This window comes from Lynx rufus, unplaced genomic scaffold (assembly GCF_022079265.1).
Source record: "Lynx rufus isolate CCGP_SWC_20201006 ecotype Redwood Valley unplaced genomic scaffold, mLynRuf1.p SCAF_17, whole genome shotgun sequence".
NCBI classification, from domain to species: Eukaryota; Metazoa; Chordata; class Mammalia; order Carnivora; family Felidae; genus Lynx; species Lynx rufus.
The window spans coordinates 50,148,249-50,174,766 of NW_025814831.1; the positions used below are offsets into that span (position 1 = coordinate 50,148,249).

General features: G+C 35.0%; 1 protein-coding gene across 3 annotated transcripts in view; it reads left to right on the forward strand.

Annotated features, from left to right (window-relative positions):
• Positions 1-26,518, forward strand: part of MAP4K5 (mitogen-activated protein kinase kinase kinase kinase 5) — a 113,531-nt gene that overhangs the window by 16,427 nt on the left and 70,586 nt on the right. For all 3 annotated transcript variants that reach the window (XM_047079687.1, XM_047079688.1, XM_047079689.1), the window contains exon 2: positions 7,836-7,893. In XM_047079687.1, coding sequence (XP_046935643.1) covers positions 7,836-7,893 — 58 coding nt within the window. The remainder of the gene's footprint in view (positions 1-7,835; positions 7,894-26,518) is intronic.

Genomic DNA, 26,518 nt, shown 5'->3' on the forward strand with positions numbered 1-26,518 from the left:
AGGACTATGTATTCTTTAAACCTTATAGATGCTGTGTTGCTACTTTTGTATCATAGTTCATATTCTTTTTTTTTTAATGTTTATTTCCATTTGAGAGAGAGAGAGAGAGACAGAGAGCACAAGCAGGGGAGAAGCAGAGAGAGAGAGAGGGAGACAGAATCCAAAGCAGGCTCTGAGATGTCAGCACAGAGCCCAATTCATGAGCCATGAGCTCATGACCTGAGCTGAAGTTGGATGCCCAACCGACTGAACCACCCAGGCTCCCCATAGTTCATATTCTTAAATCTAGGATGTTTAATCCTGATTCTGAGGAATAATCACTGGTCACTAGAGATAGCTTGTTAAATTTTGAGATGTCTGGATTTTCTGTTCTGTTAAAGAATATTTTTGGAGGAAGGGAGCATGTTTATTTTTTTTTTTAATTTTTTTTTTTCAACGTTTATTTATTTTTGGGACAGAGAGAGACAGAGCATGAACGGGCGAGGGGCAGAGAGAGGGAGACACAGAATCGGAAACAGGCTCCAGGCTCTGAGCCATCAGCCCAGAGCCCGACGCGGGGCTCGAACTCACGGACCGCGAGATCGTGACCTGGCTGAAGTCGGACGCTTAACCGACTGCGCCACCCAGGCGCCCCAGGGAGCATGTTTAAAACTGGTGCTCCCAGTTGGCCTTACAGAAAAGTTTTGTGGCCTAAATATATGCTGGAAGGAAGTTAATTGGAGATAGGATGAGGGGTCTAATATGAAGAACAGTAAAGTTGCATATTAGAGCTGAATGTTCATGGTGACTGTCATTACTTATGTTTCATTTTTTGACTTAATTTAAAAAAATTCTCTTCTGGGCGCCTGGGTGGCGCAGTCGGTTAAGCGTCCGACTTCAGCCAGGTCACGATCTCGCGGTCCGGGAGTTCGAGCCCCGCGTCAGGCTCTGGGCTGATGGCTCAGAGCCTGGAGCCTGTTTCCGATTCTGTTTCTCCCTCTCTCTCTGCCCCTCCCCCGTTCATGCTCTGTCTCTCTCTGTCCCAAAAATAAATAAACGTTGAAAAAAAAAATTAAAAAAAAAAATTCTCTTCTAACTTAATGATTACGGAGGTGTAATGTTCATTATTAAGTCATATCTTCCTATTCTTCCTTGAAAACTTGTAGGTAAAATGTCTAGACACAAGACTTTTCCTTTATTTTTAGTCACCTTAAAAATTTCACAGCATATGAAGAAGTTCATAGCTGATAAAACTGGCAGCTGCATGGTGTTGTTGAAATAGAAATGGCTGAATTAGGAAGTTCAGCATCTTTACTTCCCCCCCCCCTTTGTGCAAATGGAAATCTCAGGGTAACTTTTACTATGAATTAAAAAATCCAAGACAGGAGAGTTTGCGTTAAAATACTTCACTGGTAGTAAATTGACGTGGAAATGCTGATTAAGAGGTTAAAGGGAAATGCATTGGCAATGAGAATAGAAACTTAATTTAACAGGAAGGGTTCTTTCATGGATTTTATCATGATATTAATCCCATTTATTATTAGTTTACCTTTTCCCACCCAGTAATTTCAATTCCTAATTAAGAGTTAAATAATAGATAAGCTATAGTAATATTAGAGTTCTGGGTGATTAGTATACTTCTAAGACTGAACATAGCAAATATCAATAACCTGCTAAAATAAACAGGAATCGGAAATATATTTAGGTCCTTTTTGTAGCAGTACCATGGTACTTCCATTACTTCCTTTTAGAAACATAATGCAGGATCTTCACATTCTTGTGTATTAAAGTTGAAAACAAAAATACTTGAGAATATCACATTTAACTTGTTGGAGGGAAATGTTGGATTTCAAAAACCAGTATTATGTATGACTCTTCTGGATTATAGTGTGAAATTATATAGTTAAACTTCTGAAAGATCTCTTTAGTAAATTCAATCTGTAAGTCTCTGTTTAGATCTTTTTTTTTTTTCCTGAAAGCCTCTTTGCCTTTTATTATAAAAGAGCCTGGTACTGCTCTCTGTTTTAAAAATCCAGCTGGAAAATTACAGAGTACAAAAATTTGCCCATCAGTTCTTCATTTGGAGAGAACAGATGTCTTCAAAGTGGAGACGGGCGTTTAAGTATTTATCCTATAAGTGGGAGTTTTAGTATATATTTTTTCTTTACTCTTTACTTCTGTCACTGCGTATATTTTGGCTTCTGCATTGTATAGCTGAATTTTAAAATACCATCTTTATTTTATTTGGTTCTGCAGTTCATATCTTCCAAGGAGCTGTTTATTTCTGAGCACCTCAGAATCTCTAAAAAACAAACAAAAAAAAAAAAAACCACAAAACAAGGTGTCCTTTATCCTTGTGTCTTTATTTTGGTTTTATTAAATTGAAACAACATATTTATGTTGATTTTAATCATAAAAATTGACTCCTAAATGTGTCTGAAAGAATATACTTAAAAAGATAGTTTTATATGTATTCTTTAAAAAGTAACTAATAGACTTAATTTTTAGTACAGTTTCAGATTTACAGATAACTGAACAGATAGTATGTAGACTTTCATCTACCCCCAGCTACCCACGTACCCACACAGTTTCTCCTTTTATTAGCATCTTACATCAGTGTGGTGCATTTATTATAATTATTGAACCGGTGTTGATATACTACTATCATAGTCCATACTTAAGATTCACTTGCTGTGTTGTAGTTTTATGGGCTTTGACAGATACATAGTGACATGTATCTACCATTACAGTTTCACATGGAATAGTTTCACCACCCTCAAAACTCCCTGTGCTTTACCTGTTCCTCACTCTCTGCTCCAGCCCCTGGAAACCATTGTTCTTTTTTCTCTCTATAGTTTTATCTTGACGTTGATCCCTGTATTATTAGTTTATCTCTTCCAGAATGTCATGTAGTTGGAATCATATGGTATTAGACTGGCTTCTTTCACTTAGCAGTATACATTTAAGGTTCATGTCTTTTCATGGCTTGATGGCTCATTTTTTTATCACTAAATGATATTCCATTGTATGAATGTACCATAATTTGTTTATTATTATCTGTTGAAGGACATCTAAATTGCTTCCAGTTTGGGCAATTATGAATAAAACCTGCTGTAAACATTTTTGTACAGATTTTTGTGTGGATTAAGTTTTTAACTTAATTGAGTAAATGTCAAAAGTGGGGATTGCTGGATCGTATGGAAAGACTATGTTTAGCTTTGTAAAAAACTACTAAACTGTCAGTATATGTGTTCTTGAGAATCAACCTAATTAAAAGTCGTGAAGGACATACGCTAAACTGTTAACAGTAGTTACCTCAGAGGGACGAAATGGGGAGGAGAGGGACTGCCATTTTATAATTCACTTTTTTAAAACAAAATATTACTTTGTAGTACTTTTTTACAAGTAAAATTTTTCTCCAAAATACTTCATTTAATGCATCATAATAAAAATTGAAAATGAATCAACATAAAGATCATTTAAAGCAGTATATTGTCAGTTTCGTAGCACTGTCTAGGTGTGGAGGATTTTAATATTTTATCCTTATTTTTTAAGTAAAGAGAGTAATAATCTTCCTACAGTCTTAATTGTCCATTCAACAACTTTTTAGAGCATCTGCCTATGGCACAGTTCTTTATAGCATCATGCCCAGAGCTAAGAAGAGAGCATACTTCATCCAGCCTTGGGATATCAGGCAAGACTTCCTGGAGGAGGTGATACCTAAATTGTTTCATGAAGGAGAAATCTAAATGAACTAGGCTAATGTGGAGAAGGGCAGGGGAAAGAGAATGTACCAGAATGAGGACAGTGTTTTTAAGTAAGAGACCAAGTCCTTTGCTTCTGGTTAATCTGATTAAAATCGGAATTAATTGTTTCACACTCACAGAGAAGCATATTAGATCTTTTCATGCTGTTGGCACTCGTTTGAGAGTCTGTAATTGTGAAGTATGGGCTCATATTTTCTTTTGGTTTCTAGTGACTGGCAGAGTGCATTGCCCTAATGCCTGTTTTGCTTGGAAAACTGGAGTAATGAATACCCTGACAATGTTTTGTTGCTGGAGATATGTCAGCATCTATCACTGTCACATGAGTTAAACATTTCATTCCTTGCTTGAATTTTAGAACTCTGAATGGTTCAACTGTCATTTTTTGTGAGTGTACATATATGTTACTTTCTTGTGCCATCTATGTCTCTTATACTTAAATCTTTCTTTCCACTGTGTAGACTTTCACTATATGTCCATAGATTTTTTCTGTTTTCTATAAGATTCCAGTGAAATTTAAAAAATTATCACTTAGATGTGGAAAGAGGGAAAACCAGGAAATGTATCAACATGCAGGGATGAAAGTGGGTTATGTTTGCCAGATTATAATGCAGTAGCCTTACAAGAAGAATTAGTTGAGTCTTGTCAGTTGATATTTTTCCCAATCCTCTAAGATGGATTTTAAACATTTTGGAAGGCTTTTTCCAGATTATTTAAAATAATTAATAATATTTTTCCTTGGATCAAATTCAAGTCTCAAATTATTTAAGACTTTCAGATATGTAAGAATTCACAATCTCTTATATTGGAAACCATTATAGGAAATAATTTAATGTAAAATATGATTCATTTATTTTCATTTATTTTCAACAAAAGTCACCCCTGAAGTCTATTAAATATTATGAAATTAATACTTTCCTCTCATACCTGTTGGATTTAAAAAGTTCTCATCTATTGAAAGAAGCAGTGAAACCTTGACATCACAATATAGTTACTAGGTTGTAACTCCTTCTCTTGCCCCTGGCCAGCAGGCATAGCCTTGGGCAAGTTCCCCAACTTTACTGAGCTGTGTCTTTAATAGAATTAATTAATGAATATGAGAGTTCCTCCAAAGTATAATTACAAATTACAAATATAATGCATCATTATCATGGAATTTGTCTTCTAATACACATTTAAAACCCACTGAACACGATTCCCAAGAGGTCAATTATTACTACTTATTTTATAACTTCTGGCCATGTTTTCTGTACTGGAATCTTGCTGGCATGTGAAAAGTTGAGCAGTGGACAGCCTAAATCTATATGCACATAATTTTCTATAACCCATGGGAGGACTGAAATGCTGAAAGATCTTAGGAACTGGGACAAGAGCTGACACTAACAGACAATTCTTTTGTTCAAGGGCAAGAAAGAGGAGAGGGTAGTTACAGTATGAAGCTTTTGGCTGACCTGTTCCCATTTCTCCAAATGCGTTTGCGTTTGGGGGAGAGGTAAATTATATGGGGGGAGTTAAAATGTCTGTTCACTCTTTGCCAAACCCCTCCTTACACTATTTACCATGAGAGATGAGGAAAATATGAACTTCTTGTCACAAAATATTTGAGACTTCTGCTGTAGAAAATCCTTTTTTACTTCTTCCTTTCTGTTTGTGATTTTCCTTCTGTACCCCTCTCCCCCATTCTATTATTTTTCTCATCTTCTATATGTCATATCTAAAAGTATTCCTTTGAAGGCTATATTCCCTACATTCTTCTTTTCCTTTCCCTTTTTTCCTCTTTCCTCTTATAATGTGACTTATTTAATCCAGCAAATTGGTATAATTTTACGTTCCTGTTTTATGATATGCCCCTTCCTTATTTTTAATGGTAAGTATGAAAATGTACATATGAATCTAACATAGTAAGTGAAAGGTGTCATAAATTATTAAAGTGCATTTCCACATATGGTATGCCACAGAGTGTAGTGAAAATGAGCACTCATATTCACAGTGACAACATAATGGTACGATGCTTTTGGACTATTTTGACAGTATGTGTTGATAGCCTTAAATGGCCTTTTTTTTTTTTTAACATGTATTTATTTTTGAGAGAGAGAGCACAAGTGGGGGAGGGGCAGAGAGAGAATGAGACACAGAATCCGAAGCAGGCTCCAGGCTCTGAGCTGTCAGCATAGAGCCCAACCCGGGGCTGAAACCCACAGACCACAAGATCATGACCTGAGCCAAAGTTGGACACCCAACTGACTGAACCACCCCAGAGCCCCTGGCCTTAAATGCTTATGTTCATACCCTTAGACCTAGTTAATTTCCAGCCCTAGAATCCATTTGAAAAAAATAACCTTAAATAATGAAAAGACTACGTGTGGCGTTCTTAATGCCTAGCAATAAGGGAGAATGATTATATAGATTATTATGTGGCCGTTTAAAGTAATGTATAGCATGGAGAAAGATATTTTAAAGACAGAATACAAATTTGTACCTACAGTAGAACTTGACAGATACAGATTTCACATCCAAGATTTGTGAGAGTATAAATTCATATATTATAAAAACAATATATGGCAATATATTCATTTAAAATCCACATACCTTTTGGGAAGCCTGCGTGGCTCAGTCGGTTAAGCGTCCGACTTCGGCTCAGGTCATGATCTCACGGTTCGTTGGTTTGAGCCCTGCATCAGGCTCTGTGTTGACAGCATGGAGCCTAGAGCCTGCTTCAGATTCTGTGTCTCCCTCTGTCTCTCTCTCTCTGCCCTTCCCCCTTTCGCCCTCTCGCGTTCTCTCTCTCTCTCTCAAAAGTAAATAAATGTTGGGGCGCCTGGGTGGCGCAGTCGGTTAAGCGTCCGACTTCAGCCAGGTCACGATCTCGCGGTCCGTGAGTTCGAGCCCCGCATCAGGCTCTGGGCTGATGGCTCGGAGCCTGGAGCCTGTTTCCGATTCTGTGTCTCCCTCTCTCTCTGCCCCTCCCCCGTTCATGCTCTGTCTCTCTCTGTCCCAAAAATAAATAAAAAACGTTGAAAAAAAAAAAAAGGTAAATAAATGTTAAAATCCGCATACCTTTGACCGAACAATTACACTTGTAGGTTGCCTCAATGATAAATTCTGATATGTGCCAAAATATTTGCACACTAATCATTGCAGCACTACTTATAATAAGTCTGGCATGACATTTTGTTAAATAGTGAATAGTTTCTTTTCTAGCAATTTATCTAAAGGAAATAAGGCTGTGGATAGATACAAAGCTAAGATATATTAATCTCTCTAGTTATAGCTACAGAATAATATTAAAATTCTGCATGTTCAGATGGAGATTAGTGAAATACAGTCTTTATCCTGTCAGTAGAAAATTATGCAGCATTACAAATCACATTGTAGAAAACTGTGATGGCATCATCTTCTACAGCACATACACATGCATCTACACGGGGCAAAAAAGGAAGCACACTATCTATATGTTAACTTTTTTCTCCCGGGTAGTAAGATATGGATGACTTGCTTTTCTAGATTTTCCCATAATGATCTATTATTATACTTACAGAATATATAAAAACAATGAGTATTTTTTAATTAACAAAAATATTATTTCTAGTATAAAGAAAAGACAGTAGCCATTTTGGGGGCACCTGAGTGGATCATTTGGTTAAGCATCCAACTCTTGGTTTCCGCTCAGGTCATGATCTCAGTTGGTGACTTTGCTCCACATCAGACTCCACACTGACAACAGCATGGAACCTACTTGGGATGGTCTCTCTCCCTTTCTCTCTGCCCCTCCCCAGCTCATGCGTGCACATCCTTTTTTTCTCTCTCAAAATAAATAAATAAAACTTTAAAAAAAGAGAGAAAAGACAATAGCCATTTTTGAGTGGTGGGACTAAAGGTCACTAACTGTGTGCGCGCGCGTGCGTGTGTGTGTGTGTGTGTGTCTTTTCTATTTTTTTCTTTGATGCAAAAATGAATATACTCATTTTATTGGAAATAAAGATTTTGTTTTTTAGTTCTGTTAAAAGCATGGTTGTTAAGCAATTAGTGAACATAGTGTCACATACTTTTATATAATTAACAAACTTAAAAACATTTTTATTTTCATTTTAGGCTAGAAATATTCATACAGGAGAGTTGGCTGCAGTAAAAATTATCAAATTGGAGCCTGGTATGTATTAAAACTCTTAAGACAATTTTTGAACACTTTTCTAGTGTAGTTTATAAACAAATATAAAAAACATTTTTTATATATTTTTCCTTATTTCCTTTCTTCCAAGAATGAAATCTTTATGTTGTCAGCGCAGTAGAATATCTCCAATATGGTTACATTAAATCTCATTGGAGGTTGTTAGTTAAAGATGAGTTTGATGTGAAGTTTGTTGTGAAATAAAATTTGAAACGTGTACATTCAAAAATTGGAAGACATATTGACATTGTTAAAGTAATTTTTTAAGGTTGTGAAATATTTGACCTTCAGTTTTAGCTCTTATGAGAGTTTAATTAAGAAAGTATTCATTGATGGGGTGAGATACTTGACAATATTTAGGATAATGGTATTTTATATGTCAGCTATACCTTGGCTGGTTGATTTAGGTTTAATAATTCTGGTGTTAGCCTAATGCTTTTCTTTTTTCTTTCTTTTTTTTTTTTTTTTCTTCCAACACTTCTGTGTATCAGAAGGCTGTTTGCTTTAAAACATACTGAATAGGGGTGCTTGGCTGGCTTAGTTGGTAGAGTAGGTGACCCTTGATCTCGGAGTTGTCAATTCAAGCCCCACATTGGGTGTAGAGATTAACTTTAAAAAATTTAAAAATAAAAAAACAGACTGAGTAATTTGCTTTGAAAACAAAACTTTGTAAAACGTGAAATAATTTTGTTATTTTGCTAACCTCAGAGTTTCTAATGAGAGAAGTAGTAGTTTTTTTTTTAAGTTCATTTATTTATTTTGAGGGAGACAGAGACAGCGTGAGCAGAATAAGAGCAGAGAGGGAGGGAGAGAGAGAATCCCAAGCAGCTCTGCAGTGACAGTCTGACATGGGGCTTGAACTCACAAAACCCTGAGATCATGATCTCAGCTGAAACTGAGAGTCAGACGCTTAACTGGCTGAGCCACCCAGGCACCCCTCCAGTTTTTTTATTGTGGTAAAATACACGTAACAGAAAATTTAGCATCAAAACCATTTTTAAGTGTACTGAAATGTACAGTGTTATAAAATATGACATTCATGATGTTGTGTTACCATCACCACCATCCATCTTCAGGACTCTTTTCATCTTGTAAAACTTAAACTTTATACCCATTATATAATAACTTCCCATTCCTCTCCTCCTCCTGGCCTCTGGCAACCACCATTTTACTTTATGTCTTGGTGATTTACCTACTCCGAATGCTTCCTGTAAATGGAATCATACAGTATTGGTGTGTTTGTGACTGGCCTATTTCACTTACTGTAGTGTCAAGGCTCAGGACTAATCCAGTTGTCACATATGTCTGAATTTCCTTCCTTTTCAGGACTGAACATTTCCATTGAATGTATATACCACATTTTATTTATCCAATCATCTATTGATGGATACTTGGGTTGTTTCCACATTTTAGCTGTTGTGAGTAATGCTCCTATATGAGCACGAGCATATAAATATTTCTTCCATACATGCTTTTTTTCTTTTGAGTGTATACCCAGAAGTGGAATTGCTTGATCATATGGTAATTCTATTTTTAATTTTTTGAGGGACCACCGTGTTGTTTTCTGCAGTGGCTGTTCAATTTTGCATTCCTGTCAACAATGTTCAAGTGTTCCAATTTCTCTACATCCTTACCAACACTTGTTATTTTTATGTTTTGTTTTGTTATAGCAGTCATCCAAATGGGTATGGGGGTACCTCATTGTAGCTTTTGTTTGCATTTCTGTAGTGATTGGTGATGCTGAGCATCTTTTCATTTGCTTATTTGTATATCGTTTTTGGAGAAATGTCTATTTAAGTCCTTGCCTATGTTTGAATTGGGTTGTCTCTTTGTTGTTGAGTTTTTGGAGTTCTTTGTGTAATCTGGATATTAACCCCATATCAGGTAAATGATATGAAAATATTTTCTCCCATTCTGTGGGTTGCCTTTTCACTGTGTTGATCATGTCTTTTGGTACATAAAATTTTTAAATTTTTGTGAAGTCCAGTTTGTCTATTTTTTCTTTTGTCGTCTGTGCCTTTGGTCATGCCCAAATAATCATTGCCAAATCTAGTGTGAGTAAGCTTTGCCTTATGTTTTATCCTAAGAGCTTTATAGTTTTAAGTCTTACTAAGTCTTTGATCATTTTGTGTTAATTTTGGTATTTGGTATTGGGTGAGGGTTCAGCTTTGGTTTTTTTGCTTGTGGATATCCATTTTCCCGGCACCATTTGTTGACAAGATTGCCCTTTCCCCATTGAATGGTCTTAGCAACCTTGTAAAAAATCTTTTTGGTTGAAGGTCAAAAAATCTTTGGTCATATATGCAAGGGCTTACTTTTGGATTCTCTATTCTATTCTGTTGGTCCATATGTCTGTCTTTATGCCAGTATCACAGTATTTTGAGTACCGTAGCTTTGTAGTAAGTTTTGAAATCAGGAAGTGTGAATCATCCAATTTTGATCTTTTTCAAGATTGTTTTGGCTATCTGGGGTCCCTTGAGATTTCATATAAATTTTAGGATAGGTTTTTCTAATTCTACCAAAAATGTCTTTGGGATGAAGAGTAGTAATTTTTGACTGGGTAGGTGAATATTTGGTGATCTGTTCATTTGCTGCTTCATAAACTTAAACATGTAGAATAATTGTGTGACTGTAATTACATCATTTTCTTAATTTGAGCATATAAAATGTTTCTGCATTTCAAATACAATATTTTGATCATTAAGTGTATGATTCATAAGAGAGATATTACTGAGGGTAGCATATGCTGCAATGCTTTGAAAATAAGCTTTCAAATAAGGCACAGTATCCTTTTTTCCCCCTGGGTATTAGAAATTGTTGTGATATTCTTTGAGAATTCTGCTACTAAGTTTTATCTAATAAGTAATAAATGATTTCCAGTGATGTCACTAACACAAATAGAAGAGAATAGAACAGAACTAAGCAAGTATTTGCCTCTTCTGGAGGAGTCACTTGAATAAATATTCCAGTTGTGTTCAGGGGACGGTGATAGTCCAAATAATGAATGAGTTGAGTTCTTGGAGGAAATAAAGATGTTCATTCCTTCTCTGCCCTCAGTGAGGGCTTGTTTTAGCACAGTTTACTTGAGAATATAGCTTCTTTTTTTTAAATTTTTTTAATGTTTATTTATTTTTGAGAGACAGCATGAATGGGAGAGGAGTAGAGAGAGAGGGAGACACAGAATCTGAAGCAGGCTCCAGGCTCTGAGTTGTCAGCACGGAGGCTGAAGCAGGGCTTAAACCCACGGACTGTGAGATCATGACCTGAGCTGAAGCCAGACACTCAACCAACTTACTTCTGAGTATTGTTCATATAATGAATTAATGAATATGTTTTTTAAAATGCTACTATACGGAGTTCTCAATAAGCCATAAAAAAGAAACATATCATCATATGATGTTATTTAACACACAGGGATTAATTGTTGGAACCATAAATTAATGAAAGGTAGGAAGTTCTCATTCCTTTGTTTGAAAAGCTGCTGACCTTATGTCAGAGTTCATTCATATGTAAGATTGACTAATGTTTAAATTCTTTCCCCAAGAAGAATAATATAGAAGTTCAGTAAATGTTTGATAATGTGATTTTAGTATTTGATCATTTTCATATATTTTTTTTGCCTATAGTTATGTTTTACTGAATTCTACCAAATTGTCTTTTATTATCGATTTTTAAATGCCATCTGCATTTTGAGAATAGTGACTCTTCATATGTTTTTCAGGGTTTCTCCAGTTTGTCTTCTCTCTTCATACTCTGCTCTTGTGATACCTTCCTTTTCTGTGTGGAAGTGGTTTTTTTCCTCCTAGATAAATTTGTCAGTCCTCCTTTCTCTATTCCCCTCTTCCTCCGCAGGCCTTTTCTACTAGACAGTTCTAAAACTACTTAACTGTAATTTCCTCTAGTTTTTTCCTTTCTTTTCTTCCAACGTTTATATATTTGCCCCATCAGGAACAATTTCGTTCTAAGGGGTGAAGGAGAGCCCTAGCTAGGTTTGTTCTTTTTCAAGTGGCTGGACAGTTTCCCAAAGCTGTTTATTACAGACTCTTGTCCTTTATTTGCAGGTTTGAAATGCCTTGATTGTCATAAACTAAATTTCCAAGTAACCATGGGTTTTGTTTTCTGTTCCAGTGATTGTTTTTTTCCTCCTATTCCTTGTTCACTACTACCCTGTTTTTGATGACTCTTACTTTTCACTGCATTTTATAATCTTCATTGCTTTTGTTTTTCAGTTATTTCCTTTCTGTTTACATAATATTTTTTCAGGAGACCTTAAATCATTTCTATCGAAGAGAAAAATGCTTGTGAGATTAATTTAGCATTTAATTTGGCATTTTGACAAAAGGAAGAATTTTTAAAATTCAGGTCTTCAGGAAAGTATTATAACTTGCCACATAATTCATATTTATGATATTTCTTACTGTTATGAATGACATTTTCCCCCACTTACACTTTCTAGTTAGTTACTGTTGATACTTATGCAAGCCATTGATTTTACTGGACTTATTTATTTTTTCTCTGGCAGACAGTTTTTCATACTTTTTGTGATAAAATTGTTATTTTTAGTGCTCTTTGAAATGTTGAGCTTGCCAGCTTCCTGTTTTGTTTATATTTGTGTGGCATATAATAAATGGGTAGAGCTACTATACTTGGGCCTATCGTTTTGCTTTAATCCCTTCTGAAACTTCATTGGTTTTTAGATGTTTCTCTTAATTATATTGAGTTTTATTTTATAAACCCTAGATTATCTAAATCTTTTCTCCTTTTAATAGATGAGTCTATCACTATTATTGTTGAGTGAGATGTTTGATCTTCTAATGTGGTTTTTGTTTTTTAATGTTTTTTGAAGCTTTAAAAATATTAGGGCTAGAGGTCTCTTTTATTTTTACTGCTGATAATTTGAAAGGTACAAAGTCTAGTTTTAACAGAGGATGGCTGGGGCACCTGGGTGGTTCAGTCAGTTAATCATCTGATTTCAGCTCAAGTCATGCATGATCTCATGGTTCGTGAGTTCGAGCCCCACCCCCTTCGAGCTCTGTGCTGACAGCTCAGAGCCTGAAGCCTGTTTAGGATTTTGTATCTCCCTCTCTTTCTCTACCCTTCCCCCACTAGCACTCTGCCTGTCTCTTTCTCTCTCAAAAATAAACAAACATTAAAAAAAAAAAAAACCCTCTTTAACAGAGGATGGCTTGTAAGACTTTGAATAACGTGCTTAAATGTGTGTTTTTGGTTTATTAAGAACTGAAAGTCATTGACTTCAAGGTTTACAGATGTTGAATTTTACATATTTATATCCTCCTGCCTGTTCAATCTCCCAATTTTCAGATATTTGTTAGTTTATTTAGAGTTTTTAGCCTGAGAATTTTTTTTTATTGTACTGGAGCATGAGTGTGCATTAGTCTGCATATCTTTTAAGAATTATAACATACCAATTATTTGGACTTAGTTTTATATTTAAGTGGATTTGGTGCCCGCTGTATGTTCAGTGGATTCAGCACCCACTATTGGTCTTTTTATGCCATGTCGTTGCCATTCTTATTGGCTTATTTTGTACCAGATATTAATAGAATGGATCATATCATGATATACATTTTTCTTTACGTATTAAGGATAGTATAATTTGAATTCACAAATTGATTGTTCAACCCAAATATGCTCTTCCCTCGGTCTTCCCCATTTTGATAAGCTGTTAGCTAAGCCAAAAATCTAGCCATTGTCCTTGATTTCTCTCTTTTATTTGTATTCCATTCAGTCTGTTAGCAGGTTTCTTCAACTCTGCCTCTAAAACATATCCTACATCTGTCTACTTCTCTTTATCATCTTCTCTACCCTCCTGGTCTCCCTGTTTCCTCTCCCACACCTCCCATCTGCCACCATCTAGTTTCCACAAGGCCACCGGAGTGATAGTGATCCTTTAAACACAAATCAGATCATAGTGCTCTCCTGCCTAAAACCTCGCTGAAGCTTTCAAATCCACTTAAAATAATATTCACATTTTTAACATTGCTTATAAAACCCTACATGATTTGCCTTGTCTACTCTGAGCTCATCATGTATCTTTTTCCTTTCTCTACTCTGCTTCCATTTTCTTTTTATTTAAACAGTCCAAAATTAAACTAAATCCTACCTGAAGTACTATGTTTCATGATCTTTTGAGGAGAAGGCTTCTGGTCATTTACATCTCATCTTAAAAGTCATGTCGTCAGAGGGACCCATTTCTGACTACCTAATCTAAAGGTAGCCCTTGTTATTTTAGTTCTCCGCATAGGACATGTGAGTGCCTGATGCTTTCTATATATATATATATATATATATATATATATATATATATATATATATGTAATAAATATAAATAAATATGTAGTAGTTTCTCTTGATTGTTTTATTTCAGCATCTGAAACAGTATAATATAGTGCATAGTAGGCACTCAGTAAATAGTTTTTGTAGAAATGAATATTATAAATGTCTTTCTTCTGTGTTTGGATAAGAATGGCCAATTGACTAGACTGATCAGAGTTGTCTGATACAATTTGAGCTTGCTATAAGAAGAAAGTCTAAGCTATTCCAGTGTTCTCCATGAGACCAACTGTTGTGTAGACTTACAGTGTAAAAAAAAAAAAATGACCAGTTGACTAGATACAGAACTATTTATATCACACATTCTTCTTCTACCCTCAAAAGTCTATAGACATTTTCTCTGTGTATGTTAGGGAAAACTGTAAGGCCATCTTGGTACTTTTCCTCTGTAGGTCTTGCCTGATTGTTTGTGGCACTAATACTGCTTATCTTCTATAAGCTGTGATGTTCAGTTTTAGTATATGTGCTGCTGAAGCGAGCACTAAACTGTGATGTTCAGAAAATAAGGACTTAATATTTATTATATCTTCAGAGATCAATTTATGATTAATAGTAATTTTAGTAAATTTAGTAAATAACAACTATAAGTTTTTCTTATACTTTAAATATGCACTTTTCATTTTAGTAAATAGTTTCATTTGTTTTCATCATCTGTGCTTTAGAATTTTAGGAATTAATCTGTGACTGAGATTTTATTCATGGGGGTTGTTTCATTATATTTTATTTGTGAATTGTTTTCTTTTGTATTTTGCTTCTTTTTAAAAAATGTTTTCATGTTGAGCACAGATTTGTATATCCTTTTTTTTTTTTTTTCCAAGCATTTTTAGTAAAGCCAAAGTAGATGATGTCTTTCACATTTTTGGAACAGACTTAAGGGAATGATTAGGTAAAAAATATGATGGTATGCTAATGAATTTTCCCAGCATTCAGTTCAGATACATCAAATAATTCTGGAGACAGCTGTATTTCAGAAATGAATTCTTCACTGAGCAGCTTTTTAAAAAATTGCACTAAAGCCAGTATAATACAAAAGTGCTTCCTTGTATTGATATAACAGATGAGCTGGTTTAGAATTGTATTTAGACATGAAAAGATAATTATTTGCCAGTATGACTTAGAAAAACTTACGTCTGTCTGGTAAAACATAAACAAGACTTTTTTTCTTAAGTAAATGATATTCCAGCTGTAAACTTAATAATACTTTTTACCCCAGGTGAAAATAGATTATTGAAGTTTATACTAATAGTAGAGTTATGAACTTTATTACAGATTTACTGGCTTTCCTGGCACAATTTAATTTTATAATATTATATTTAAAATTTTACTGAAACAGATTGCTTTTGTAACTCTTTCTAATACTCATAAAAATTCTAAAGTGAAACTTAGAGTTAAAAATAATAGATTAGCACAGAAAAAAACTTTTTTTAATTAGCCACAAAATTAGTAGAAAAAGAAAATGTCAGCATTCCTTCCTGTGTCTCTATATTTTTGTTGCCCCTTGTGTACACAGGCAAATGATTATTTTTAAGAATGATTAAATCATTTCTATGTATCATTAGAAATGTATTAAATATTTATTTAATATTTATTATTAAATAGTAGATACTTATTAAATATGGGCACCATCTTACAAATGGTGACATTCAAATAAAGTTGGACTTACTAGTGATTAGTATTGAAAATAAACAATACTGATGATACCATTTTGAGTTTTAGTTTCATTTTCCATCTCTTTGTTCAGACATAAGGACTGCCCTAGAAAAGCAGGCAGATATTATGATGATGCATGTCACCATGTTTTCCTGTCTGTGTCTGAATTTCAGCCTTCCCGCTAACTCATTTCACAGATGCACGTTTTGCTCAACAAGTCTGTAGCTAGTGGCAGCCGACAGCCAGAACAGAAGCAAGATTCCTGGGAAAGCTGGTCATCAGAATCCTACTTTCCCTTCCCCTCATTCTCTTCTCACATGACCTCTCATTTCTGGTGAAACTAAATAGTAGTATTTTAAAGTTAGGCACATTATAGTTTGTTAAAAAACTTGAACAACTCAGTAGCAAAAACAATCCCAAATGATCTGATTTAAAAATGGGCAAAGGCTATGAATAGACATTTTTCCAAAGAATACATACAGATGGCCAACAGAGACATGAAAACAGGTTCAGCATCACTAATCATCAGGGAAATGCAAATCGAAATCACAATGAGATATCACCTCACACCTGTTAGAATGACTCTTCTCAAAAAGATAAGAAGTATTGGTGAGGATGTGGGGAAAAGAGAACCTTGTGCACTGTTGGTGGAAATTAAACTGGTACAGCCACTCTGGAAAACAGTGTGGAGTTGCCTCAGAAAGTTAAAAATAGAAACCATCATATGATATAGCAGTTCCACTTCTGGATATTCATCCGAAGAAAATGAAGACACTACTTCAAAAAGATACATGCACCTCCATGCTCATTACGGCAGTTTTTACAGTAGCCAAGATGTATATGGAAATAGCCTAAGTATGCATCCATAGATGAATGGGTAAAGAAGGTGTGTGTGTGTGTGTGTGTGTGTGTGAGAGAGAGAGAGAGAGAGAGAGAGAGAAAGAGAGAGAGAAAAGAATGAAGTCTTGCCATTTGAGACAACATGGATGCATCCTAGAGGGTGTTAAGCTAAGTTCAATAAGTCAGAGAAAGACAAATGCCTTATGATCTCACAGGTGAAATCTAAATGAAAACAAAAACCAAGCTCATAGATACAGAGAACAAATTGGTGGCTGCCAGAGATGGGGGGGTAGGGGTGGGGATAGGTGAAATTGGTAAAGGGAGCCAAAAGGTACAAAATTCCAGTTATAAAATAAGTCATGAGATGTAAGGTACAGCATGGTGGCTGTAGTTAGTAATACTATATTGCATATGTGAAAGTTGCTAAGAGAGTAAATCTTAAAAGTTCACATCACAAGAAAAAAATGTTGTAATTATTGACAAACATTAACTAGACTTATTGTGATCATTTTACAATATATACAAATATCAAATCATTATGTTGTACATCTAAAACTAATATAATGTTGTGTGTCAGTTACACTTCAATTAAAACAAAGCAAAACCGTGAGCCTTGCTTACAACGATGGGATGTAATAAAATCATTGCCCAAGGTGATTAACGCATAATAATTGTGTTTGTTTATGTGCTTGTTTTTTAAAATGCTGAATTGGAAATGTTCATGAAATAATTCAGTATTTTAAAATAAAATGACAAATGTATTTCATAATTTAGTCAGTTTTCAAAATGAATAGGAATCTTTATCCTTTTTTTAAGTTTAGTTTTGAGAGAGAGATAGAGAGAATGCTAGCAGGGAGGGGCAGAGAGAGAGAGGGAGACACAGAATCCAAAGAAAGCCGGCTCCAGCACAGAGCTGTCAGCACAGAGCCCGCTGTGGGGCTTCATCCCATGAACCGTGAGATCATGACCTGAGCTGAAGTCAGATTCTTAACTGACTGAGCCACCCAGACGTCCCAGAATCTTTATCTTTGAATAAATGTTTACCATTTTACTCAGATTTAAATAATACTTCATCTTGTTTCCTGGAAGTATAAGCAGAGCAAGTAAATTTTTAAAAAATCAAAAAGTATATAAAGATTTAAACAGCCGTCTTAGTTTGCCTTGTCAGTGTTCTCTTTTTAAATTTTGTTTAAGTTGATTCATTTTTGAGAGAGAGACAGAACATGAGCAGGAGAAGGGCAGAGAGCCAGAGCAGGCTCCCGGCTCCAAGCTGTCAGCACAGAGCCCGACGTGGGGCTCGAACTCACGAACCGAGAGATCATGGCCTGAACTGAAGTAGGACGCTTAACTGACTGAGCCACCCAGGTGTCCCTGCCTTGTTAATGTTCTTGAAAGAAATCCCAAAGTAGGAGCTTTGGCCAAATAGGACACATGTCAGCTAGTCTGGTTAAGTAGTATGTCTTTGCTTTTTAGTATTTAACTTCTGTTTTAAAATCTAAGAATTTTGATTTTTCAAAATTATCTGTGAAATTAAATATTAAGTTAATATTACTTAATAAGTATTTTGTCTTCCCTCTTTGGAAAGTTCAAGTCTGAATTGGTGGAAAAGTTGAGTTGAGGTCCCAAATGCTACCAGTTTTTTTTGTGGGGGGAGGGAAGCTTTAAATAATAGATACAGAAAGCTAATAAAGGCTAAATAGACATTTTTTTGCCATTTTATAGGTAGAATTCACTTTGTAATGCTAGGGTACTCAATTTCAATTAGATCCCCGTTTGCTTCTTGAACACAAGATGATGTTGAAATGAAGATACTTTTTGTTACTATGTAATTTTTTTTTAATTTTTTTTTTCAACGTTTATTTATTTTTGGGACAGAGAGAGACAGAGCATGAACGGGGGAGGGGCAGAGAGAGAGGGAGACACAGAATCGGAAACAGGCTCCAGGCTCCGAGCCATCAGCCCAGAGCCCGACGCGGGGCTCGAACTCACAGACCGCGAGATCGTGACCTGGCTGAAGTCGGACGCTTAACCGACTGCGCCACCCAGGCGCCCCTGTTACTATGTAATTTAAAAGGTGAATGAACTTCAGTGTCTGATTCCAAATTTGTGAACTTAAAACTTATAGAGATTTTCCCTCTAGATGAGTTTTCAGAGTCTAAGAAAATTTTTTGTTAGAAATGACTGTTGTATTTACATTCTGTGTTCATTTTGCTCAGTGGAAAAAACTCCTTACTACCAACAAAAACAAATCAACAAGGTGTTGGAATATTATCTGACAGGATATTTAGCATTGAGTTAATCAGTTTTCTGGAAGTGATACTATTAATGTATTAGCTATACAGTAAAATCAGTTTTCCCTTTGGTATCTGTATTTCACATTGTTTTCATTTCATAAATGCAGAAACATATTTAGTACTTACCTGTGCAAAAAGCTTTTCCATTGCTAAGTATTATAAATATTAAGAGACCTACTTTTTGTATTGTAATTTTATTATAAATGATACCAAAAGTTTTAGGTTACCAGATTTTTATTTTTTTTTTCAACGTTTATTTATTTTTGGGACAGAGAGAGACAGAGCATGAACGGGCGAGGGGCAGAGAGAGAAGGAGACACAGAATCGGAAACAGGCTCCAGGCTCTGAGCCATCAGCCCAGAGCCCGACGCGGGGCTCGAACTCATGGACCGCGAGATCGTGACCTGGCTGAAGTCGGACGCTTAACCGACTGCACCACCCAGGCGCCCCACCAGATTTTTATTTTTTTTTTTTATTTTTTAAAAAAAAATTTTTTTTTCCAACGTTTATTTATTTTTAAGACAGAGAGAGACAGAGCATGAACGGGGGAGGGGCAGAGAGAGGGGGAGACACAGAATCGGAAGCAGGCCCCAGGCTCTGAGCCATCAGCCCAGAGCCCGACGCGGGGCTCGAACTCACGGACCGCGAGATCGTGACCTGGCTGAAGTCGGACGCCTAACCGACTGCGCCACCCAGACGCCCCCAGATTTTTATTTTTAAAACACATAATTGAAAACAATATTTTTAAATATTTGAATATCCAACCATAGTGAAATGGTTAAATAAATTAGGCTATATTCACATAATTTTAAATTATTTTTATTATGATAAAAGTACCTGTTTAAGCTTTACCATCTTAACCATTTTTAAGCTTATAGTTTAGTGATGTTAAGTATATTTACATTGTTGTGAAACAGATCTCTGGAACTTTTTCATCTTGTAGATTGAAAGTCCATATCCATTAAACAACAATTCCCTTGTTCCCCTTCCACCGGCTCCTGCTGACCACCATCTCCATTCTTTATTGATAATTTTGATTGCTTTAGATACCTCCTATAATTGAAATCATACAGTGTTTGTCCTGTTGTGAGCAGCTTATTTCCCTTGGCGTAATATCCTTGAGGTTCATCCATGTTGCAGTATGTGACAGGATTTCCTTCCTTTTTTAAAGGCAGCATAGTATTCTGCTGTATGTATACGCTATGTTTGGTTTATCCATTTATCCATCTGTTGATGGACATTTGGGTTCCTTCTGTCTCTCAGCTATCATGATTCGTGCTGCTATGAACATGGGCATGCAAATATCTCTTTGATACTTGCTTTCAGTTTTTTTTGGGGGGGGTATATACGTAGATGTAGGATTACTAGATGATATGGTAGTAAATTTTTAATTTTTTGAGGAACTGCCATACTGTTTTCTGTAGTGATTGTACGAGTATGCAGTACCACCGATAGTACAGAATGGTTTCACCTTCTCCGTGTCCTTACTAACACTTGTTATTCTGGTTTTTTTTTTTAGTAATAGCTTTCCTGATGGATGTGAGGTGACATCTCATGGTTTTGATTTGCATTTCTCTGATGGTTAGTGATGTTGAGCATCTTTTTATATGCTTGTTGACCATATATCCTCTTTGGGGAAATATCTATTCAAGTCTTTTGCCCATTTTTTAATTGGGTTATTTATTTTTTGTTGTTGAGTTGTAGGAATTTTTCGTATATTCTGGATATTAACCACTTACCAGATAAATGGTTTACAAATATTTTCACCCATTCCACAGGTTGTCTTTTCATTCTGTTGATTGTGTCCATGGATGAACAAAAATTTTTAAGTTTGACATAGTCCCATTCATCTACTTTTGCCTTTGTTGCTTGTGCTTTTGGTGTCATATCTAAGAAAGCCTTGCCAAATCCAATGTCAGGAAGTTTTCCTCTAAGAGTTTTATAATTTTGGGTCTTACATTTTGATCTTTAATTCATTTTGAATTGGTTTTTGTACATATATGAGGGTCAAACTCCATTCTTTTGTATGAAGATACTCGGTTTTCCCAATACTATTTGTTGAAATGACTCTCTTTTCCTCTTTGAGTGGTCTTGGCACCCTTGTCAAAGGTCATTTGACCATAATTGTGTGGGTTTATTTTTGGGCTCTCCACTCTACCATTGATCTTTATGTCTGCCTTCACAAAGTAGCATGCTGTTGTTATTACTGTGGCTTTGTAATGTGTTTTGGAATCTGGAAGTGTGAGTTTTCCAACTTTGTCAAAATTATTTGTGGTCCCTTGAGATTCCATATGAATTTTAAGATGATTTTTTCCTGTATCTCCCAAGAAAATGCTACTGGGATTTTGATACAGATTACATTGAATCTGTAGATTGCTTTGGGTATTTTATTGACATCTTAACAGTAGTAAATTATCTTATTCCTGAACATGGGCTGTCTTTCTGTTTGTGTCATCTTTAATTTCTTTCAGCAATGTTTTGTAGTTTTCAGTGTACTTTACCTCCTAGGTCATGTTCATTCCTAAGTATGTTATTCTTTTTGATGCTATTGTAAATAGAATTGTTTTCTTAATTTCCTTTTCTGATTATTCATTATTAATGTGTAGAAACACAACTGATTTTTTTGTGTTGAATTTGTATCTTACAGCTTTGCTGAATTTGTTTATTCTAAAAGTTTTTTTGTGGAATCTTTATAGTTTCTACATATAAGATCATGTCATGTGCAAACCAATAATTTTACTTCTTCCTTTCCAACTTGGATGCCTTTTAAATGATTTTTAGTGGCACAATGTTTACAAAATAGGTTGTGAAACTGTAGAGTAGGAGTCCCAATTTGTGTATATGGTGGGAGAAAACTTAAATATTTTATAGGACTGGAAGAAGACATCAAAATGTGAATGGTGAATGTCTCTGGATAGTGAATTTATGGGTAAATTTTATTTTATTCTTTATATTTTTCCACATTGACTAGACTATTGTAAGATAACAATATTAATGTGATACAATAATATGAAATAAAAGAGTTTTATTTACTTTTAAAGTCATTTCCATTATTGATACCCATATAGAACTAGACATGTTTCTGATAGTTTCCTGTGAATATTTATTAATAGAAGATTAAAGTAGGAAATATGAACAGTACTTTTAGTGGAAATACGAAAGATAGGAAAAGCATAAACCAATTGTTATTTGCTGAAATAACGATTGGTAAATCTTGTTTCACTTTTTGTGGAAATATTAAAATATGCTAAACTTAGTGAAAGTTCAATATGTAACATTAAAGAATATTTTGATGGTATTAGTCAAGGTTATAGCCCTCTCCAAAACATGGTCACATGAAGGAACAGAGTTTTAGGGGTTTAAGAGACAGAATAGGTTTGGGGCTCTGGAGATAGATTGCTAGGGTTCTAAACATTGTCCACCACTTAATAACTGCATAACTTCAGACAGCTTACTAGGAATTATAATAGTGGTTCTGTTAAGGGAAGGAGGGTGGATGAAAATCACCTGTGGAACATTTAAAAAATAAACATTCCTACCTTCAAAAACTCCACCTTCAGAATATATCCAGACTTAATTTTCTCATCACTTTCTTTGCTGCCACTTTGGTGTAAGCCACTTCAACTATAGCATGAGTTATCTCAATGATCATTCTGCTTTAGGCTTTATGATATCAACACCCCCCCAACTTTTTCCCTCCCCACCCCCCTTAGGCTATATTGAATCTGTTCTCAACACAGCAACCAGAGCAATCCTTCTGAAACCAAGATACTATATTGCTCAAAAATCTCAGAGGCTTGCATCTTGCTTGGATTAAAATCCAAGGTCCTTATGATAATGGCTGAAAAGGCTATTTTTGATCTGGCCTTCTAATCCTTCACTCATCTCATCTTCTACCACTGTTGTGGTTCACTTCAGAAACACTGGGCTTCTCTCTGTTTGCTAATGTGCCAGACACACTCCTGCTTTAAAACTTGTATATTTGCTGTTCCTTATGTCTAGAATACTATTCTCATAGGGATCTATTAGACCTACTTCTTCACTACATTCATCTATATCCTCAAATACTATATATATCTTATATATCCTATATATATATGGATATATACATACACACACATAAATGTATATATTGTAGCCTATAAATACTATATATATCCTATATACTCAAATACTATATATATATATATATATATATATATATGTATGTATATATACACACACACACACACACTCTATATTCTCAAATGCTATATATATTCTGTATAGGATATATATATGCCATATATATATATATGCTATGTATATATGTGCCATATGTGTGTGTGTGTGTGTATACACACACATATATCCTATACTATATCACAATACTATATATATTCCATATAAGATATATATATAGTATTTGAGAATATATGTATTCTATATAGGATATCCTATATACAGGAGATATATATATATATATATATATATATGTATATATATATATCCTGTACTATATCACAATACTATGTATATTCTATATAGGGTATGTATAGTATTTGAGGATGTAGAGTATATATAGTATTTGAGTATATAGGATATTATATAGTATTATAGGATAGTATAAGATAGCATATATCCTATATATATATATCCTGTATCCTACTATTCTCACAGGGATCCATTTGACCTACTCCCTCACTATATTCATCTGTATTCCTCAAATATCACCCTACTAGAAAGGCCTTTCCAACCATTCAGTCTATGTAAAATGCACTTAACTCCTTCATTCTGTGTTCCTGAGGTTTGGTTAACTTTTCTTCTTAGCACTTATCACTACTTGACACGTATTTATTTGTTTAGCTTTCTGACACCCACCCAGAGAGCAAGTGTTTTGTCTGTTTTTGTTTGCTTTTTACTAATACATTCCTAGTGCCTAGCAGGGTCATCACCCAATAAATGTTACATGCCTGCTTTATGTATAATGCTAGCATTACCTTCGTACCAAAACCAAAGGCAGTACAAAAAACAAAACAAAACAAAAACTACAGACCCGTGTCTCTCATAATCGTAGATGCAAAAACCCTCCACAAGATATTAGAAAATCAAATCTTAAGGACATTTTGAAGAGTATATCTAGGTACTTGCAAAAGCTTTAGTAGTAGCAGGTACATTCTTTGTATATTTGTTGGTCCAGGACTTTGACTTTCCTTTTCTTGAGTAGATGTTACAATAGTAGTTTCTAAATTTACTAGGCATGTTTGGGGTACCTGAATGGCTCAGTCAGTTGAGTGTCCAACTTCGGCTCAGGTCATGATCTTGGAATGTGAGTTCGAGCCCCACGTCAGGCTCTGTGCTGACAGCTCAGAGCCTTGAGCCTGCTTCAGATTCTCTGTCTCCCTCTCTCTCTACCCCTCTCCTGCTCATGCTCTGTCTCTCTCTCTCTCAAAAATAAAAATAAACATTAAATTTTTTTTTTTTAATTTACTAGGCATGTTTAGAATTTTTGTCCATGCATAAAACAAAGAGAGTAGAGAATGAGATTTTCCTGGAGCAAATAACCAGGAATTAGATGATAGAAATGAGTAAGCAGATTAAGGAAAATAGATGTATTTGTGAGAAAGAAAGATTGCCTGATATGGAATTAACTGTCAGAAGAGGGTGAGACAGAAATTACATATATGCATGTTCATCACCCTCTTTCCTTCCCACCACCCAAAGGAGTGAAGAAAAGTAGTGCAAAAGAAGTGTATATATATATATATTTCTATATACACTTCTATATATATTCTATATATACTTCTATATGTATATGTTTATGTAAATATATTTAATATATTAATATATATTTAAAAATCAGATAATTATGTATACCAGCAGCCAAACGTTAAAGTTGTCTGACAGGTTTGCTCTTCTCCAAAACAAAGAATGAGGATGCATCATCTTGGAGTAGAATAGTTGTGTCAATATAAGTGGCTGTTTTTACAAACTTTATAAATCAGGTACTTATAACTCAGAAAATACTTATCCAAACAGCATTACTTAAAACAGTATTTCTGAAACTTGCCTGATGTTAGGAATCTCCTGAAGATTCTGATTCACAAAGTAGAGAGTGAGCCTAGGAATCTATAATTACTAGGTGATTTTATGATTAGTTAAGAATGGAAAAATAGTACTTTAAAACATCCAATTTGGGGGGATGCCTGGGTGGCTTGGTCAGTTAAGCATTCAACTTCGGCTCAGGTCGTGATCTCACAGTTTGTGAGTTTGAGCCCTGCATCGGGCTCACTGCTATCAGCACAGAGCCTGCTTCAGAGCCTCTGTCCACCCCCCCACCCCCCGCCACCACCCACTTTTGCATACTCTCTCTCCCTCTCTCAAAAATAAACATTTAAAACTGTAAAAAAAAATTAAAAAAATAAAATACAATTTCAAATTTTAATGGGATAAAACTAGTAAGTCTAATACATAGTCCTTATATAATGGTTTGATAATTCTAATAAAAAGTACATTTTAGCTGTCCTCCAGAGTTTGTTTTCATGTTACTTATAAAAAAGCAAAAACAATTGCTTTACTTACTCATTTTCAGAATTGATACATTAAAAGCTATAGAAAAAAATAATTAGATTTTACCTTTTAATTGCTCCATAGCCAGTACCTTACCTAATCTTACTACTGGTAAAAAACACAAAACAGGATAGATTAAAAGTTTTCTAATCTTTTAAAATACACCAATTCAGTAGAAATAATAGTAACACACTTCTATGGTACTTAATATGTATGTTAGAAATATCAAGTTAATTCTCAAAATAATCCTCTGTGATTTTATTATATCCTCATTTATGGGTGAGGAAACAGATACAAAGAGCTTGAGTGTCTTGTAAGAAAGTAAAGAATAATCAAATTCTAAAAACCTAGAGAAATAGGCAGGAGGACACTGGGGCTGGCTTAAATCTTGAGGAAACTTTTTTGAACCAAATAAAATTGTGATTTGCCTTTTACATCCTTCACAGAGGGCAATAGGGATAGGAGACAAAGTCCAACACCCATCCTAGGTGAAGAATCACTACCCTGCAAAAACCTAGCACCCCCAAAGGCTTTTAGTATGGGTAAACTAGAAATAAACTTTCCCATTGCCCAACCAATGACTATCAAAAAAATATTGCCTGTCTTGAATTGGAGTCGCACTGTGTGTGGCTTTAAAAACCTTTGTTTTTCAGTTTGTCTCCTAGGGTAGCACACTCAGCCACCTAGCAGAAACAAGTATAGTTTCTCAACTTTGACCCAAGCTTCAAAGAATTCCAATAGATAAAGTTCCAAGAAATAAGAGTTCAAAGTCAAAAATCACAGAAGACACAAGGAATTAAGGTACCTTGAGCAAGAGCCAGCAGAAACAACAACAGAACATGAAGACATCAGATTTTGGAATTATATACTCAATATATGATATGATTAGATAAATTAAAAAGTCATGAAAATATGAGTAA